The sequence below is a fragment of the Dromiciops gliroides genome, chromosome 3 (genome assembly GCF_019393635.1).
Source record: "Dromiciops gliroides isolate mDroGli1 chromosome 3, mDroGli1.pri, whole genome shotgun sequence".
Taxonomy (NCBI): Eukaryota; Metazoa; Chordata; class Mammalia; order Microbiotheria; family Microbiotheriidae; genus Dromiciops; species Dromiciops gliroides.
The window spans coordinates 546,054,547-546,070,851 of NC_057863.1; the positions used below are offsets into that span (position 1 = coordinate 546,054,547).

Sequence of the window (16,305 nt, forward strand, 5' to 3'; positions counted from 1 at the left end):
AGAATGCTTTACCACAGGTCAGGCACAAAGAGTTCACATGAACATTTGGAGTGGAGGTGTCTCTAGATGTGCAGATCTCATATTTCTTTTGAGTTACTGCAATTCTGCTTTGCTCATTGATCACAGCGCCTTCTTTGATATGTGCATGCCACGCTTGGCAGTCCGGGGTCAGTGTCTCCCAGGTTTCACAATTGATTGCAGAGTTCTTCAGAGGGACCTTGAAAGTGTCCTTGTAGGGACTAGGAAATAGTTCATGGTAGATACCAAATGATAAGCCTAAGCAGTAAGGGCTAGAGGAGGTAGGAATGAAGGCAGGAGGGGGCAGCTAGGTGGCTCAGTGGATAAAGCACCAACCCTGAATTCAGGAGGACCTGAATTCAAATCTGGCCTCAGACACTTGCCACATCCTAGCTGTGTGACCCTGGGCAAAGGCAAAGTCACTTAACCCTCATTGCCCCCCCACACACACACACACACAAAAGGAAATGGAGGCAGGCTAGAGTCAGTGAAGGCATCTTAGCAGAGAGGAGGCTTGGGCTAGGCCTTGAAGGATGAATAGAATTAGAGGAGGCAAATCAGAGGAAAGGGAGAGAGCATTTGGTTTGAGCCACCTGTAGGGGCCAAATTTATTATGGGGAGAGCTAATTGAGTGGCTCACCATAATATTGGGGTTCAGAAAATAATGAGGGGCCTCTAGGTCCAAAGTTTCCTCCCTTCCATGCTGCCTTTTTTAGTTATTTCTCCCAGGCTAATAAGAAAGGAGATTAACAGCCTCTTTTCCACAAACAAAACAGGTTTTACTAATGGGAATAAAATTTACAACAAAGATGAAGTTAATAAAGCCAGGGACAAGGAAATAGGGGAAGAGAAAAACATAAGATCCCTGGCTCTAGCAAAGACTGACTCAAACCCCAAACTTGATTCCAGTTCAGATAGCTCAAAGATCTGGCCTTGTTTTTAATAACTCACCACCTGGGGTCCATAGTTTCAATGGGAGTCAGCTGTGCAGTCCCTCTCTGGTACATTCTTTAAGCTCACCAAAAGGAAAGAGCTTCTCTGAGTGAGTGTTCCCTTTTTCTACTTTTTCTCTCCCTCCCCCAAAAGGGAGGTCCTTCAAGTTGCTTTGTTGATAGTGGTCCCCCTAGTGACATCAGTAGTAGAGTAACACATCACTCAGGGAAGGCCAGGTGTGGCCTATATCTAATCATCCCCAAGTAGGTACTTAGTCAGTTTCTCATTATCGCCCAATTTAAACAATACTAAATCAATCAGGTAGAGCCCCTGGGCATCTACCAAATTCCATTATTTTATCATATGCCCCTTCCAAACATTTCACACTATTTCCCTTCATGCTCCTGACATTCCAGCCAAACTAGCTGATGAGCTGTTGTTCTTTGCACTTGGTGTTCTACTTCCTGCACAAACTTCTCACCTCTTCCACCTAGAAGTGTTGGCTTCTTCCAAGGCTCACCTCAGGTACCATCTCCTATGAGGAGACTTTCCTGATTCCTCTCTCTCCAGTTTTGTTTTATCACCTCCCCTCCCTTCTCAGTTTAGCTTTGTTTATCTATATGTGCTTCATTTCTCTCCCCCACCCCCACCCCTGAATATAAGCTCCATGAGAGTCAGAATCTTCTTGCATCTTGTCTTTGGACTCCCCATGCTCAGCACATTGTCTTACACTTAGAAGGGGTTCAATAAATATTTATTGAAATTAATTTAATGTAAAACTCAGAGGGAACAACATCAGCAAAGGAAAATGATGCTGGCATGAGGTGAGGGGTGGGGGGAGGAGAGGATGAAGGATGGTAATGGACAAGCCCTGCTGGAGCAGAGGGTGAAGGTTGGGATAAAAGAATAGGATATAATAAAGTGGAATGGAACAATAACGAAATAGAAGAGAGGAAAGATAGAGAAGGAAGGAAATTAGAGGGGAGGAGAAGAGAGGGAAGAAGATAGAAGGGGAGAGAAGAGAGAAAAAATATGAGGGTAAAGGAGGGAAAGAGAAAGGATAGGATGAGAAGGGAGAGAAGGGGAAGAGAAGGGAAGGGGAAGAAATAGGAAGGGATGGGAGGGGAGAGTAGGGGATGGGAAGCATCATGGTACAGTAGAAAAACAACTGACTTTGACAGAAGAGGACTTGGATTCAAGTTTCATACCAAATGCTTACCACTTGTATGACCTGAACAAGTCACTTTAGCCTCCTTTAGCCTGAGACTCTCCATCTATAAAATGAAGGGATTGGACTAGATAGGTTCTGATGTCTCTTCCAGTGCTATATCTATGACCCTATGTAAAGAAAAAGGGGAAAAAACCCTAAGACTTGGTGCTATCAACATCTATCCTACTTAGCTCAAAGAACAGATAGAGGGGCTTTCTGACGTGGGAGAGGCTAAACTAGATACCTTCTAAACTAGATACCTTTTCAGCTCTTAGATTCTAGGATTCTTTGAGTGACTGGGCTTGATATAAGGAAGAACTTGAGGTCCTTGAGAACTTGCTAGAAAGGAAGAAATATGGTTCCACTTAAGGAAAAATGACCCATTAGAGGTGCCTAACAATGAAATGGGCTGCCTCTGGACATTTGTTTTTACTTTGGTTCCCATAATCTCTTAGCAAGTGCGAAGTGGTCCCACTAACCTACCCTGGATAGTGAGATTCCCAGCACCACTCCCAAGGGTCCCAGCACTCTCCCTTTTGGGAGACTATCAGAGAACCTTGGGACAGTTAGAAGGGAGACAGAGGTGCTTGCTAAGCTCCTTCTCAGCCCTGGGCTCTGTTCATGTAGGAAGGCCTCTGCTCTGACCTTCTCTCCCTTCTCTCCCTGACAGTCTTCCCCCAAGTGCTGTTACGGAATCTACGCCACCCCATCTTCCTCCTGGTGGTCCTGGCCCAGGTCAGCATGTCCTCCATGGTGGCTGGGATGGCCACCTTTCTGCCTAAATTCCTGGAGCGCCAGTTCTCTGTCACCGCCTCCTTCGCCAATCTGCTCATTGGCAGTGTCACCATCCCTGCAGCCATAGTGGGCATTGTGGCTGGGGGGGTCCTGGTTCAGCGTCTCCACTTGGGCCCCTCACGCTGTGCCATTGTTGGGATGGTAGGGGCCCTTACCTGTCTGCTGTTTGGCCTGCCGCTCTTCTTCATGGGCTGCCCCACCCACCCTATCGCCAATGTCTATGGTCCCAGGTAAGTAAAAGAAGAGACCATTGGCATAAGCCAAGGTGATTGTTGTCAAGATAATGGAATGTGATAGGCAGATTAGAACCTATATTTAGAAATTTAAATTATACATTGTTATCCATGAATTAGGAAGTGAGTGGCCCCACAAGAGGCTACCTGTCCCCCAAATCTCCCCACCAATCCTAGCCTTCTAATAGATCTCAAATTTCTCCAATTAGAGAATCCATCTTGTCGCTCAGTCACTTCAGTCATGTCCAACTCTTTGTCACCCCATTTTGGGGTTTTCTTGGCAAAGATACTGGAGTTGTTTGCCATTTCCTTCTCTGAGAGAATCCCTAGTTTATATCAAAGTTTCTTAAACTGTGAGTCACAACCCCATATGGGGTTGCAAAACTGATGTGGGGGTCATGAAGAATTTGGCAGTAAATGTTTGATTTGTATACCTATTTTATATACCTATATACCCAGTCATGTAAAATTTTTTGGATGAAAAGGGGTCACGAACAGAAAAAGTTGAAGAAGCCTTGGTTTATACCATAAAAGAAGGAACATTGTCTCCAGAAGGCACCCATGAAAGTGTATCCAACGGACAGTGAATGGTTGTCAATACCTCTATGGTATTGACATTATGACATTATGGTAGAGACAAGTTGAAATTAGCTACAACCAGATAGGCAAATACTATTCCCTTAATGTCAGACTCTTGCTAGACTGGGAGCTTTGAGGGAGTGGGGTTGGAAGGGTGTATGAGGGTTCCTTACCTGAGAAAGGAAGGAGAGCCTTGGTGATAATGGTGGTGGCATCTCCTCTATCCTTCTCTCATTCAAACACTAACAAGGATGACTGGCATTCATATCACTGAATGATTACTTTGTAAAACCCAGAGAATCTTCCCTGAAAGGACAAGAAACAATACTTAGAGAATATTAGGGGTAGAAGGAACCATGATGTTCAGCTACTATTTGTTAAGTGCCTACTGTGTGCAGAGCCCTGTGCTGGGTATTAAGGAGATACAAAATTTAGTCTATTACTGACCACAGCCATCAGGGGAAGTCTCCCGGAGGAGGCGACATTTGAATTCCATTTTTAAGAAATGGCTGGGGGGTGGCTAGGTGGCGCAGTGGATAAAGCACTGGCCCTGGATTCAGGAGTACCTGAGTTCAAATCCAGCCTCAGACACTTGACACTTACTAGCTGTGTGACCCTGGGCAAGTCACTTAACCCCCATTACCCCCCCCACACACACACACACAAAAGAAATGGCTGGTGCATAGAGGTGTTCTAAAACAGTATGGGTGAAGGCAAAGGTATGGAGGCTGGAGATACCAGAAGGTGATGAGGGTCCCAGGCAGGGAAGGGGGCGAGGAAAGACTGGGAAAAAAAAGTCATCCAGTTGACAGCACAGAGCACATAGAAGTGAGGGTGAAAAGGTGGCTAAAGTGTGGAGACCTTGAATCCCAAGTCTCTATCCATAGGTATTTGAATGAATACTAGATTTCATCACTAGAACTGGGTTTGAATTCCCTCCCTACCACCTATTTAAGCAAGTCATTTAACTTCTTTGTACCTCAGTTTCCTCATCCATAAAATGAGGGGACTGAATTAAATACCCTTTGGGGTTCCTTTCAGCTCCAAATTTATTATCCTATCATAAGTTTGATCTTATAAGTACATAACAGGGAGTCACTTAAGGGCTTAGAGCAGAGGAGTGACTGTAATCAGATCTCTGCATAAAGATTAGTGTGATTGTATGTATAACATGAAAGGGGAAGAAGGAGAGTTCAAAGAGGAGCTTAGAGGTTATTGCATGGTGATAAGGGTCTAGAATGAAAATGGGGGCAGAGCAGTGGAAATAAAGAGAAGAAGACAAATGCAAAAGTAATTGCTAGAGTAGAATTAATGGGACTTGATAACTGAGAGGGGTTAGAAGCCAAAAAACCCCAAGATTTCATATATGAGGCATCCATAAATGGTGATGCCATAGGCAGAAATTAAAGAAAGAAGATGGACTATGAGAACATGGGATGTGTGGTAGGTAGAAGGGGCCTCCTGGCTTCCTTCAGATCCCAGCTAAACTCCCATCTTCTGCAAGAAGTCTTTCCTGATCCCCCTTAACTCTAGCCCCTTCCTTCTGAGATTATTTCCATTTTGTCCTGAATCTATATTGGTTGTACATACCTGTTTGCACGTGGTATTCCCCTCCCCGCCCCCCTCATTAGACTGAGCCCTCTTGAGAGCAGGAACTGTTTTGGGCATTTTTTTTATCCCCAGAACTTAGCACAGTGCCTAGAACATAGTAGGCTCTTAAATGCTTGATGACCAACTGTTAGTGAGGAAACTCCCAGTAAATGGGAGTTTGGAGACGTCCCCAGCTTCAGCTCAACTTGGGGCTGTCAGATCTCCACTGAAACTCCCCAATTAGGGAAGGAGAAAAGCTTTTATGTGGCAGAACAGGGTGTAGGGCCCCGCATTCTGGATTTTGTCATCCGGTCAGGCCCCTACGCTTCAACCCTCCCCTCTGATCACATCAGGTCATGGGCCTGATCATGCTGAAGGGCTCTTGTTCCTGGGACAGCAGCCAGACTTCAGCCCCCTCCCTGATTAACCATAGAGGCCCAAGTTTTCCCTTCTCTCTCACCATTTCCAGTCAACTTAGTCTCTCTCAGCCTTCTTCCCTTCCCCCTCCCATTCCTCTGTCTCCAGTCTGTCCTTTGGGCACTTGAAAATTGTTGAGACAGCTGGTGAAGTTAGGATTTCTGTCTTCTCCAGAAAGATTCTGTATCCCTTGGGGGCCCCCTTCTTTGGCTCAGATTTGGCTCTGATAGCAGAACAGAATTTCCCAAACATTCCCTGACCTTGACCCTAGAATCAAGAAAGGCCAAAACTTAAAAAAAAAACACCAACCAATACTTGGAACATAGAACATAAGAGCAATAAAAAGCCTTAGAACATGGAATATCAGAGCTAAGAGTTATAGAAGAACTTGTAATGTTAGAACATATTAAGCAGGCTGTTAGAACTCACAAGAACCTCAGGGATTATCTCATACAATTGCTTCATTTTACAGAAAGGAGGGCAAGTGAATCACCTAAATGGTCTTCTTTTGGTCTTTACAATTCTTAGACTGCTTTTCAGTCTCTGTCCCCACCCATCCCCATCTTTCCTCCCTTTATTGTGACCCTGACCAAGAATTTGGAACCCTCATAAAAACAGAAGTACTGTTGCTCTTCAGTTTTAATCGTGTCCAATTTGGGACCACCTCTGGAGTTTTCTTGACAAAGAGTGGTTTGCCATTTCCTTCTCCAGCTCATTTTACAGATTAGGAAACTGAGGCAAAGAGGGTTAAGTGACTTGGCCAGGGTCACACAGCTAGGAAGTGTCTGAAGACAAATTTGAATTCAGGTCTTCCTGACTCCAGGCCCAGCATTCTATCCACTACACCACCTAGCTGCCCAAAGTACTGGACACAGAAATTTATCCCATCCTAAAGGAAATCCTGTCCTGACTCCTTCCCCTTAAGATGCTCATTTGGCTGCTTTCTCCTTCTACCCTGACCAGTAAAGTATTTGGACTAATTGTGGATCTACTGTGTGTTCAGCCCAATGCTCTAGTCCTGGATACAGTGGGAGGTGCCCGTGTCTGAGGGAAGGGAAGTAGATATGGCCCTTGTCCTCCAGGATTCTCTAGTCTTAGCTGAGAAATGTGGTCCCTGAACTCAAGGACTGACTCTTCCATACCCTTTCCCCCAGACCCAGGGAGGACACGGGGCATAAAATGACTTTAAGAGCCTTTGTCTTCCCTTATTTTGTATAAGTTTTAGCCTTCACATTTGTTCAGCTTCTCCCTTTCTGGAGCCCCCCAAGAAGCTCTTCTCCCTCTGTTGGCCAATGCTGAGGTTCCCCTTGCCTCTCTTTCACAGAAAATGCAGGTAAAGATATTGCAGGTAATGCAGGTAAAGATATTGTTCATGAGGCTTCCTTCCTGTATCCTTTGGTTCAAAAGCTGGGCACATCAATTCATCTATGTGTGTTGATCCCAGACTTCTCTACGGGTGTGCCTTGGGGATGTGCTGGACTCTACACATCACGAGGGACTATCACAATCCCTAAGGATGATGTGTATGATCAGGGATCAGAGAATTTAGAACTTAAAAATTCTTTAGAGACTAATTAATTAATTAATTAATTAAGCTGAGGCCCAAAGAAGAGATGTGATTTACTTGCTTAAGCTCACAGGGGACATTGCCAAGATAAAGGCCTCATTCCTCCAGCCCCAAAGTCAGTTTTTCCCTCATTTCATTGCACTGCCTCTCTCATCAGAAGCCAGATTCTCAGGTCCCTGGCCCTGCTTTTGGAAGTCCTGGCAAAGGTTGTTCTGGAAAACTCCCCTTCCCTGGGCAGCATCCCCTGGTCCAGTGCCACCTGGCTCTGGTCCCACCACATAGAAAGTGGCAGCCAAGTTTTTCTAGCCTCTGCCCCCCACCCCTTGTGTCAGACATGCCAAGACAGTTTTAGACACATCAACAGTTTTTTTGTTTTGTTTTGTTTTCTCAAGAGAAAGCAGGTTCTGTGCTGGGATTTTTTGTTTCTACCTTTCCTACTCCCTCCCTTATAAGAGAGTCATATCAACAGGACTGCAGCAGTTCACCTCCCCTTTGACCTCAGCACCTGGCTTGTCCCCCATCTGCCCTCCCAGGAGATCTGTCACTTGGGGAAGCCAAAAGGCACTGAATTTGGAGACCAGGATCAGGGTTTAAACTTTGGATTTCCTGCTTCTTATCTGGGTGCCTTTGGACAAACCTCTCTCAATCTCCATTTTTTTCTCTGGAAAAGGGAGCACACATACTAAGATTTATATGACATTCTTCAAAGAGTTACTGTATTTTGTAAGCTCTGTGGTTCTATAGGGATCAGAGGGACGATCAGAATGGGACCAACAGAGGGTGGCCAGGGCTTGCTCTGGGTGGTTAGGGCCACTGGCCTGCTCCCTCACCCAACCCCTGGGCTACCCCCATCCTAAGATCCCAAGGCCATTGTGCTTCTCCACTTCCCTGTCTGGTCTGGGGACCAATAGCCTCCATCAGCCTGGAACTGAAGCAGGAGGAGGAGAGGACAGTATTAAAGGCAGCCCTCAACAGTGGTCTTCCTCAGTCTTTCTCTTCCTCATCTTCTCTTTTCCCCCATGCCTTCTGGAGCTATCATCTATTGTTAACAACTTCCATTTCATCCAACATCCCTTCATCTCATAGCCCTTCTATCTTCTCATGCTCACTGAAACCTTCCTCCAAAGCCCCCGCACTCTTGGCACCCTCTCCAAAACTAGCTGCTCCATACCGGGTCAGGAGGAGGAGTTGGCCATAAGCCTTGCTTGCCACTTCAGAGTGGCCCACTGCCATCAACAGCCAACAATCCCCCTAAAAAAATCATTCCTCCTTTAAAGCTCTCTCTTTCATGTCTGGGACCATGTGGCCATAACCTATAAACTTTCAGGTCACCCATTTACTTCTTCCCCAACAAGTTCATCACCCGGCCCATGGGTTTTTCCACTCTAGTCTCTACCTTTTTCAGATGCACTGGCCTCCCAGTTCTTCAACCTTCTCAAGTCCCATACCCTCTGTCTGTATTCCACCTCAACATAGGAATGGCATCTTTAGCCTCAGCCTCCCAATTTGGCTCAACTGAATTTGCTGCAGATGCCAGAATTCCTACAAACCAGTTGTCGTCATCATCAAAATCATCATTGGTCATTGCCCATATATCCATCATCACTCTCGTCATCATCTCAGCTTCCTGGACTGGATGCTTGGCCCCCTCCCTCTATTATTCCACAGATCACTGGCCATATTGGAGAATTTGGGTTTTCCAACCCGCCCTCCACCTTACCCTCAGCCCAAACTCTTCAACTTCCTCAGAATTTCTGGGAGTCTCAGAGTTGAAAGGCACCTTAGGAACACATCTAACCCCCTACCTCGAGCATCTCCCTCAATTTTAAGCATAGGACTCTACCTATTAGTAACTTGAGAAAATACAACGCCATTACCAATATCATTCTCAATCTTAATTGGATATTAAATCCCCATTTTTACAGTTGAGTTTGGAAAACAACTTTGGAAAAGGGATCTGAATTCTTGAGGTCATTGCTCTTTGGGAAACATCACGATTGGTGTGGGAAAGATAGAAAGAAGTTAGGGCGGAGGGGAGAGCAGTTATCATACGAGGGAAAAGTTGATTATGTGACATTGCTTTCTTCCCAGCACTCTCCCTGAAAATGGGAAGTTCCTAAACTGTACCCAGCTGTGTTCCTGCTCCAAGAGTAACTTCAACCCTGTATGTGACACCAGGAGCCACACTGAGTATGTCACCCCCTGTCAGGCTGGCTGCACGGGACTGCAGGATAGTCCAGGCCCCAGTCAAGACTCAGTGAGTCCCCTTTAATGATCTCTCCTTCTTCCTCTCCTTCTGTAATTGTAACAACTAAGGGCAGGGGGGGGAGGGGAAGAGGCCTTCTGGTGAGGGTGGGATGGAGGAGGGGAAGGAGGAGGGTTCATTCATAGAATCTTAGAGTTGGAAGAGACCTGAGTGTTCACCTAGTCTACCATACAGCTGAACAAGACTCCTTTCCACAGAATGACAAGTGCTCAGCCAAACTCTTCTTGAAGACCTCCAATTCTGGGGGGCTGCTACCACCCAAGGTAGCCTGTTTCACTTTGGGGCAGCTCTTATTTTCCTAACATTAAGGCTCATCCTACTTCTGCTATTTCCACCAACTATAGCACCCAGATTTGCTTTCTAGATCTGCTTTCTAGAGCAAGACAGAGCAAACCTAATTATTTGACATCTTGAAATACCCGAAGACAGCTATCATGTCCCCCAAATCATCTCTTCTGCAGATTAACTGTCTTTAATTCCTTCAGCTGAGCTATATAAAATAATCAGAGCTGGGACAAGCAGAGGGTGGCCCGGCCTTGCTAACATCTAATCAGAGAGCCCTTTGCTATCCTAGTTGCCTCTCTTTGTATGCTTATCTCCAGTTTATCAGTGTCCCTCCTAAAATGTGGCCCCCGGAACTGAACATGGCACTGCAGGTCTTAGTCTGGCCAGGGCAGAGGACAGCAGGGTCATGCCCTCCCTGGAACTGCCCACTGTGCCCCTTAGAGCAAACCAAGCCCTCCTCTGCTTGTGTGGCTTCCATATAACTTCTGATCCTCATCAAGCTTGTCATCCATTAAAACCTCTCAGATGTTTTTTTTGATTAATGCTAGCTAGGCCGCCCCCATCTTGTATTTATCGAGTTGGCTTTCTGAACCCAAGTGTATGACTCTACATTTCATCTTATTACTTATGACCCAATTTTCTGGCCCTTTGAGAACTCTCAGGATCCTGAGTGTGTGTCATCAAGTGTTACGCACTCCTCCCCAGAACTGATTGTGTCATCTGGAAGTTTAATAGGTATACTGTCTAAGCCTGCATCCAAGCCATAGGTAAAAATGTTAAACAGCCTAGGGGCAACCACTGATCCCTGAGGCACTCCACTGGAGACCTGTTTTCAGGTTGACATAGAACTATCAGTGACTACTCTTTGAATATAGTCATTGAACTCACTTTAAATCCTCCTAATTGTGTTATCTTGCAGCCAAAGTCTCTCCATTTTCTCCACAGGGCTAACTTAAGAGGCTTTGTCCAATGTCATAAGAAAGTTTAGGTATACCATGGCATTCCCCTGAGAACTCAGCCAAAAGAAGAAAAAAAAAATAGGAAATGTAGCGTGATCTTTTATGAATGAAGCCATGCTGATTCTTTGTGATCTAGAGATTTACTAAACATCCCTTTAATATAATACATTCTAGAATTCTGCCATAATTTAAAGTCAAATTGACTGGCCTAGAGCTTACAGACTCCATTCACTCCCTACCCACCCCCTCACTTTTTTTTTAATTGGTAACATTTTTTTTTTCCTTCTCTGGTCACAGAATTTGTCCTTTTTCAGCCCTGTCATTTGTTGACCACAAATGCGGCTTGGATCCACAGTGTGACATAACTGTCCAAGAAGTTAATGCAGGGGGCAGCTAGATGGTTCAGTAGATTGTAATGTTGCTATCTAGCTATACTGTCTACAATTATCTAATGAGTGGTCGCCAATAAATTATAAGCTTTAGCAAGAGTTTAGACTTTTAAGCATTTATTAAGGAAAATAAAAATTTGGTGAAGAGAGAAAGAGGCCTAGTTTCAACTATCTATCAAAGGGAGTCAGCATCTCCTGCTCTGCTCCGCCCTGAGATTCTCACAAAAGAGAGTGAGAAAGCAAGCCTTGCCCCTTCTTTGTCCCACAAGCCTCCTGTGAAACTCAGAACATCCCATCCACACCCACACACAACTCCAAGCTAATTGGCTGGTAGCTTTGATAGACAGTACCCACAAACAAACATAACTTCCTGACACCAAGGAACTGATCTCCCCAAGCCACATGACTTGCCCTCAGATATCTTCTCCTCATGGTGGAGCTTTCCTACAGTAACTCTCCAGCAGGTGGCTTCACTCCAATTGTCACAGGAAAAAGCACTGACCCTGGATTCAGGAGGTCCTAAGTTCAAATGAGGCCTCAGACACTTGACACTAGCTGTGTGACCCTGGGCAAGTCACTTAACCCTCATTGCCCCACAAAAAAAAAAAGTTAATGCAGTTAAGACGTTAAGTCAATAAACATTACTGTGCCTAGCACTGTGCTAAGTAGTCCTGGGGATACAAAGAAAGGAAAAAATAGTCCTTGCCCTTGAGGAGCTTACAATCTAATGGCTAAGTATTTGTCCAGAATGACACAGCGAATTCTGGGAACAGAATTCCAACCCAGATCTCCATCACCCAAGTGTAAGAATCTTCGAATTCTACCATAGCTATTTGAATATTTTTTAAAATGTCTAAGCCTAAATGTCAGGAACCCCCAGGGGAGAGCACTGCCTGGTGGTTTTTATCTACATTATATCTGAATCTTAAGGCAACATATTACAATTGAAAAACTATATTCTTAATTTCAAGAGGCTGGTCCAAATCCGGCCTCTGCCATTTATTGCTTGTATAACTTGGCATTAAGTCATGTAATTTCTCTGACCTCAGCTTCCTCAACTGTTAAATGAGGGACATTGGACTAGATATGGTCAAGACTGGGGGACTAGAGAGGCAGCTAGGTGGTGCAGTGGATAGAGCACTGGCCCTGGATTCAGGAGGACCTGAGTTCAAATCCAGCCTCAGACACTTAACACTTACTAGCTGTGTGACCCTGGGCAAGTCATTTAACCCCAATTACCTAAAAACCAAAAACAAACAAAAAAATCATATACTTGAGGGACAGCTAGGTGGCGCAGTTGATAAAGCACCGGCCCTGGATTCAGGAGGACCTGAGTTCAAATTCAGTCTCAGACACTGGACACGTACTAGCTGTGTGACCCTAGGCAAGTCACTTAACCCCCATTGCCCTGCAAAAAATTAAAAAAAAAAAAAGACTGGGGGACTAGATTAGACTAGCTGGGGCCCTCTGACTTTAGAGTCTAGAATCCCTTAGTGTTGTGGTAATTACATTGTATCTAAGCAATGTAGGAATGAAATGTCTCAGGAAAATGATAAAATGTTTCTGTGTTTACAGAGAGTCAGAGTTTTCTGAGGGTATGTTTCAGAATGGTCAAGAATTGGCCTTTCTGCTCAATCCAGGAGGGAAGTCGTTCCTAGTTTGTCTCTAAGAGAAGATACAAGAATCATGGGACTTAGAGCTGGGAGAGCCTGGAGACATTATTTCAGTGATTGTTCTTTTGTGTGTGCACAAACACATTGTTTGAGTGTGTGTTCATGTGTGTGTGTGCTCGTGCGTGTGTGTGTGTGTGTGTGTGTGTGTGTGTGTGTGTGTGTGTGTGTGTGTGTGAGAACCCCTTGGCTAGTCTGGTGGAACCTAGGGTTTCCTTCTCAGAATCTTTTCTAATGCATAAATAAAATATATAAGATTACAGAGGAAACCAATTATGTTGAAATGCAGTTATCAAAGTATTTAAAAAAAACAAACTCACAGGACCCAAGTTAAGAACCCTTGATCTAGTCCAGTTTTTCATTTTACAGACTTATTTATTTAAAAAAAATTTTTTTAATTTTTATAAGAATTTTTGTGGGGCAGAACAATGAGGGTTAAGTGACTTGCCCAGGGTCACACAGCTAGTAAGTGTCAAATGTCTGAGGCCGGATTTGAATTCAGGTCCTCCTGAATCCAGGGCTGGTGCTTTATCCACTGTACCACCTAGCTGCCGCCTTACAGACTTATTTAAAGCCACACAGAAATTAAGTTGCAAAGCCAAGGCAAAAACATGGGTCTTTTAACTCCCAGCCCAGGAATATAGGTTATTACTGCTGTGTTGCAATACCTGTTGTAATGTTAAATAGGCCTATAAAATGAAAGGGTTGCACTAAATTATTTATAAGGTCTCTTCTCGCACTAATATTCTAGGTTCCATCTAACTCAGACATGTTACATTATAAGGTACTTTCCAGTTCTAACATTCTGAACTCTCTCTCTCTCTCTCTCTCTCTCTCTCTCTCTCTCTCTCTCTCTCTCTCTCTCTCTTTCTCTTTCTGTGTGTGTGTGTGTGTGTGTGTGTTGTGGATACTTAGCTTTTTTCAGGGAGTTACCCACTCTGGGTTTCAGTTTCTCCATATGTCAAAATCCTCTTCTTAAAGAAAGTATTCATTTGATATACACACATGTTTGTGTATGTATTATATGTAGATATGTATATATATATATATACAAATACTACATACATAATATGTATATATATTATATGTGTATATGGTAGAAAGGGAATTCTGATCATTCTTTAGAAGCTCTTACTTCTCCTTTTATTGAGATCATGCTTTCCAACATTTTTTTTTGCCTTTCTCCCCTATGTCTGCCTTTGCACTGAAGATACCAAGCATATTAAAATAGAAATGGATTTAATTAGGAGGACCTTATTGAATTCTTCTTAGAACTTCTCTATTTCCATCATGCCCTACAATAGACACTGGCCCAGAAGCTGCCATTATCTCCATCATGGCATTTTTACAAACGTTTAACAAGGCCACTGAAATACAATATGATAAGGTGTCCTTGGAAACATTTTTCTTCTTAGCACACTATTCCCCCTTTTATAATAATAATAATTAATAGCAATAACTAGAATTTGTAAAGTACTTGTGATAGTTGGAATGATGCCCCCTGTTGGAAGGAGCATTGTGAGCTCTGGTCTGAGGGTAGACCAGGTGGCTTCAGTGTCAGGAAGTGATGCTTGCTCATGGGTTCTGTTGATCAAAGTTGCCAGCCAATTAGCTTGGGGCTGTGTGTGTGGACAACCCTGTTTCTGGTTTCCCAGGAGTTTTTGGCGAGAAGCCTGGGAGGAGAGCTCTCTTTCTCCTGGGACCTCAGCTTGGCTGGAGCAGAGATAGATAGATGAAGAAATCTTAGCCACTTTCTTTCTGATCACTAGATCCTAATGCACCTTAATAAATGCTTAAAAGGGGGCAGCTAGGTGGCGCAGTGGATAAAGCACTGGCCTTGGATTCAGGAGGACCTGAGTTCAGATCCAACCTCAGACACTTAACACTTACTAGCTGTGTGACCCTGGGCAAGTCACTTAACCCCAATTGCCTAAAAAAAAATTAAAAAAATAAATGCTTAAAAGTCTAAACTCTTGCTAAAGCTTCTAATTTATGGCAACCACTCATTAGGTTTTTAGACAGTCTTGAATTTTAGCCCCTTTCATATGGTGATATTACATACTTTAAGATTTATAAAGCATCCTACCTATGTTATCAAAAGCTGTGCCACTGGAGTATAAGCCCAGACAAGTTCTACCATGTTTGAAAGGTTTCAGGAAGTATAATTCTGAACTTCTTACAACAACCCTGGGATATAGGTGCTATTATCCCCATTTTACAGATGTGGAAACTGAGGCTGAAAAAGGATGAATGACTTGATGAGGGTCACACAGCTAGCAGGTGTCTGAAGTAGGATTTGGACATAGGTCTCCCTGATTTCAAGCCCAGCCCTTTCTCTTTAATGCCATCTATTTTTTTTTCATAAAAGTATTTTAGTTTCAATGCTATCTATTAATCTTTTTCTGTTTTGCCACTGCCACTGCAGAAGGAAGGAAGCTACAAAGGACTGTGGACCATTTTGTATTTTCTTTGTTTCATGAATTTCCATGGACACGGAATTCACAGACAAGTGAGCCAGGCTTCTAGTGATGAACCTCTCTGTATATGCTGTAGGGGCAAAATGTAACAGCAGGCAGACTTGGACTCAGGAAGTCCTAGGTTCAAATCCCAGCTCAGACACTTACTAGTTATGTGAACTTGGGCAAGCTACTTAACTTCTATACCACAGTTTTGTCATCTATAAAATAAGGAGGTTGGAGTTGCGGGCCTCTGCAATCCCTTCCTGCTCTAAATCTATGATCCTATGACACTATCAGAAAGTAGATAATCTATTGGCACAACTACACTTCTCAAAACTTTTCGAGCACAGTGGAACCTGCCTGGGCTCATATTCTAGTGTTCCATCCTTTATTAACCCAGGGGCATGTGTAGTCCTAGCATCTGATTCTCAAAGTGTGAGTTTAGACTAATAGAAGTTTGGAGGAGAAAGAAACCAGTGCAGGTAAGAGTTGTCAGTAAATACTAGCTGTGTGACCCTGGGCAAGTCACTTAACCCTCACTGCCCTGCAAAAAAAAAAAAAGTCAGTAAAGGCTTCCAGGAGAAGCAGGAGCTTAAGCTAGATTTTGTGGAATAGGTAAGATTGTAGAAAAGGAGAGAAGATGGTAAGGAAGGAAATTGGCCTACCTTGTACAGAAGATGCATACTGAGTAGCAAAGAGGGACCATGACAGGGTGAGTCTCTTCAGATCCTTGAATTTGAGGGAAAATACTGTCTTCAAGTATCTGAAGAGCTGGCATGTACAGAAGTGATTAGCTTTGTTCTTCCCAAGCCCAAAGGAACTGAAAATGTTAGAGAGGCAGATTTAGGCTCAATGGAAGAAAAAAATACCTGCTTTACCAAACATTCAAAAGAATGAGCTGCCTTAGAAGGTAATGAGCTCTCTCTCCCTGGAAG

At 43.9% G+C, this 16,305-nt stretch overlaps 1 protein-coding gene across 2 annotated transcripts in view; it reads left to right on the top strand.

Moving 5' to 3' along the window:
• SLCO2B1 (solute carrier organic anion transporter family member 2B1) overlaps nt 1–16,305 on the top strand; it is a 100,038-nt gene that overhangs the window by 70,772 nt on the left and 12,961 nt on the right. For both annotated transcript variants that reach the window (XM_043996406.1, XM_043996407.1), the window contains 2 exons: nt 2,832–3,186; nt 9,434–9,599. In XM_043996406.1, coding sequence (XP_043852341.1) covers nt 2,832–3,186; nt 9,434–9,599 — 521 coding nt within the window. The remainder of the gene's footprint in view (nt 1–2,831; nt 3,187–9,433; nt 9,600–16,305) is intronic.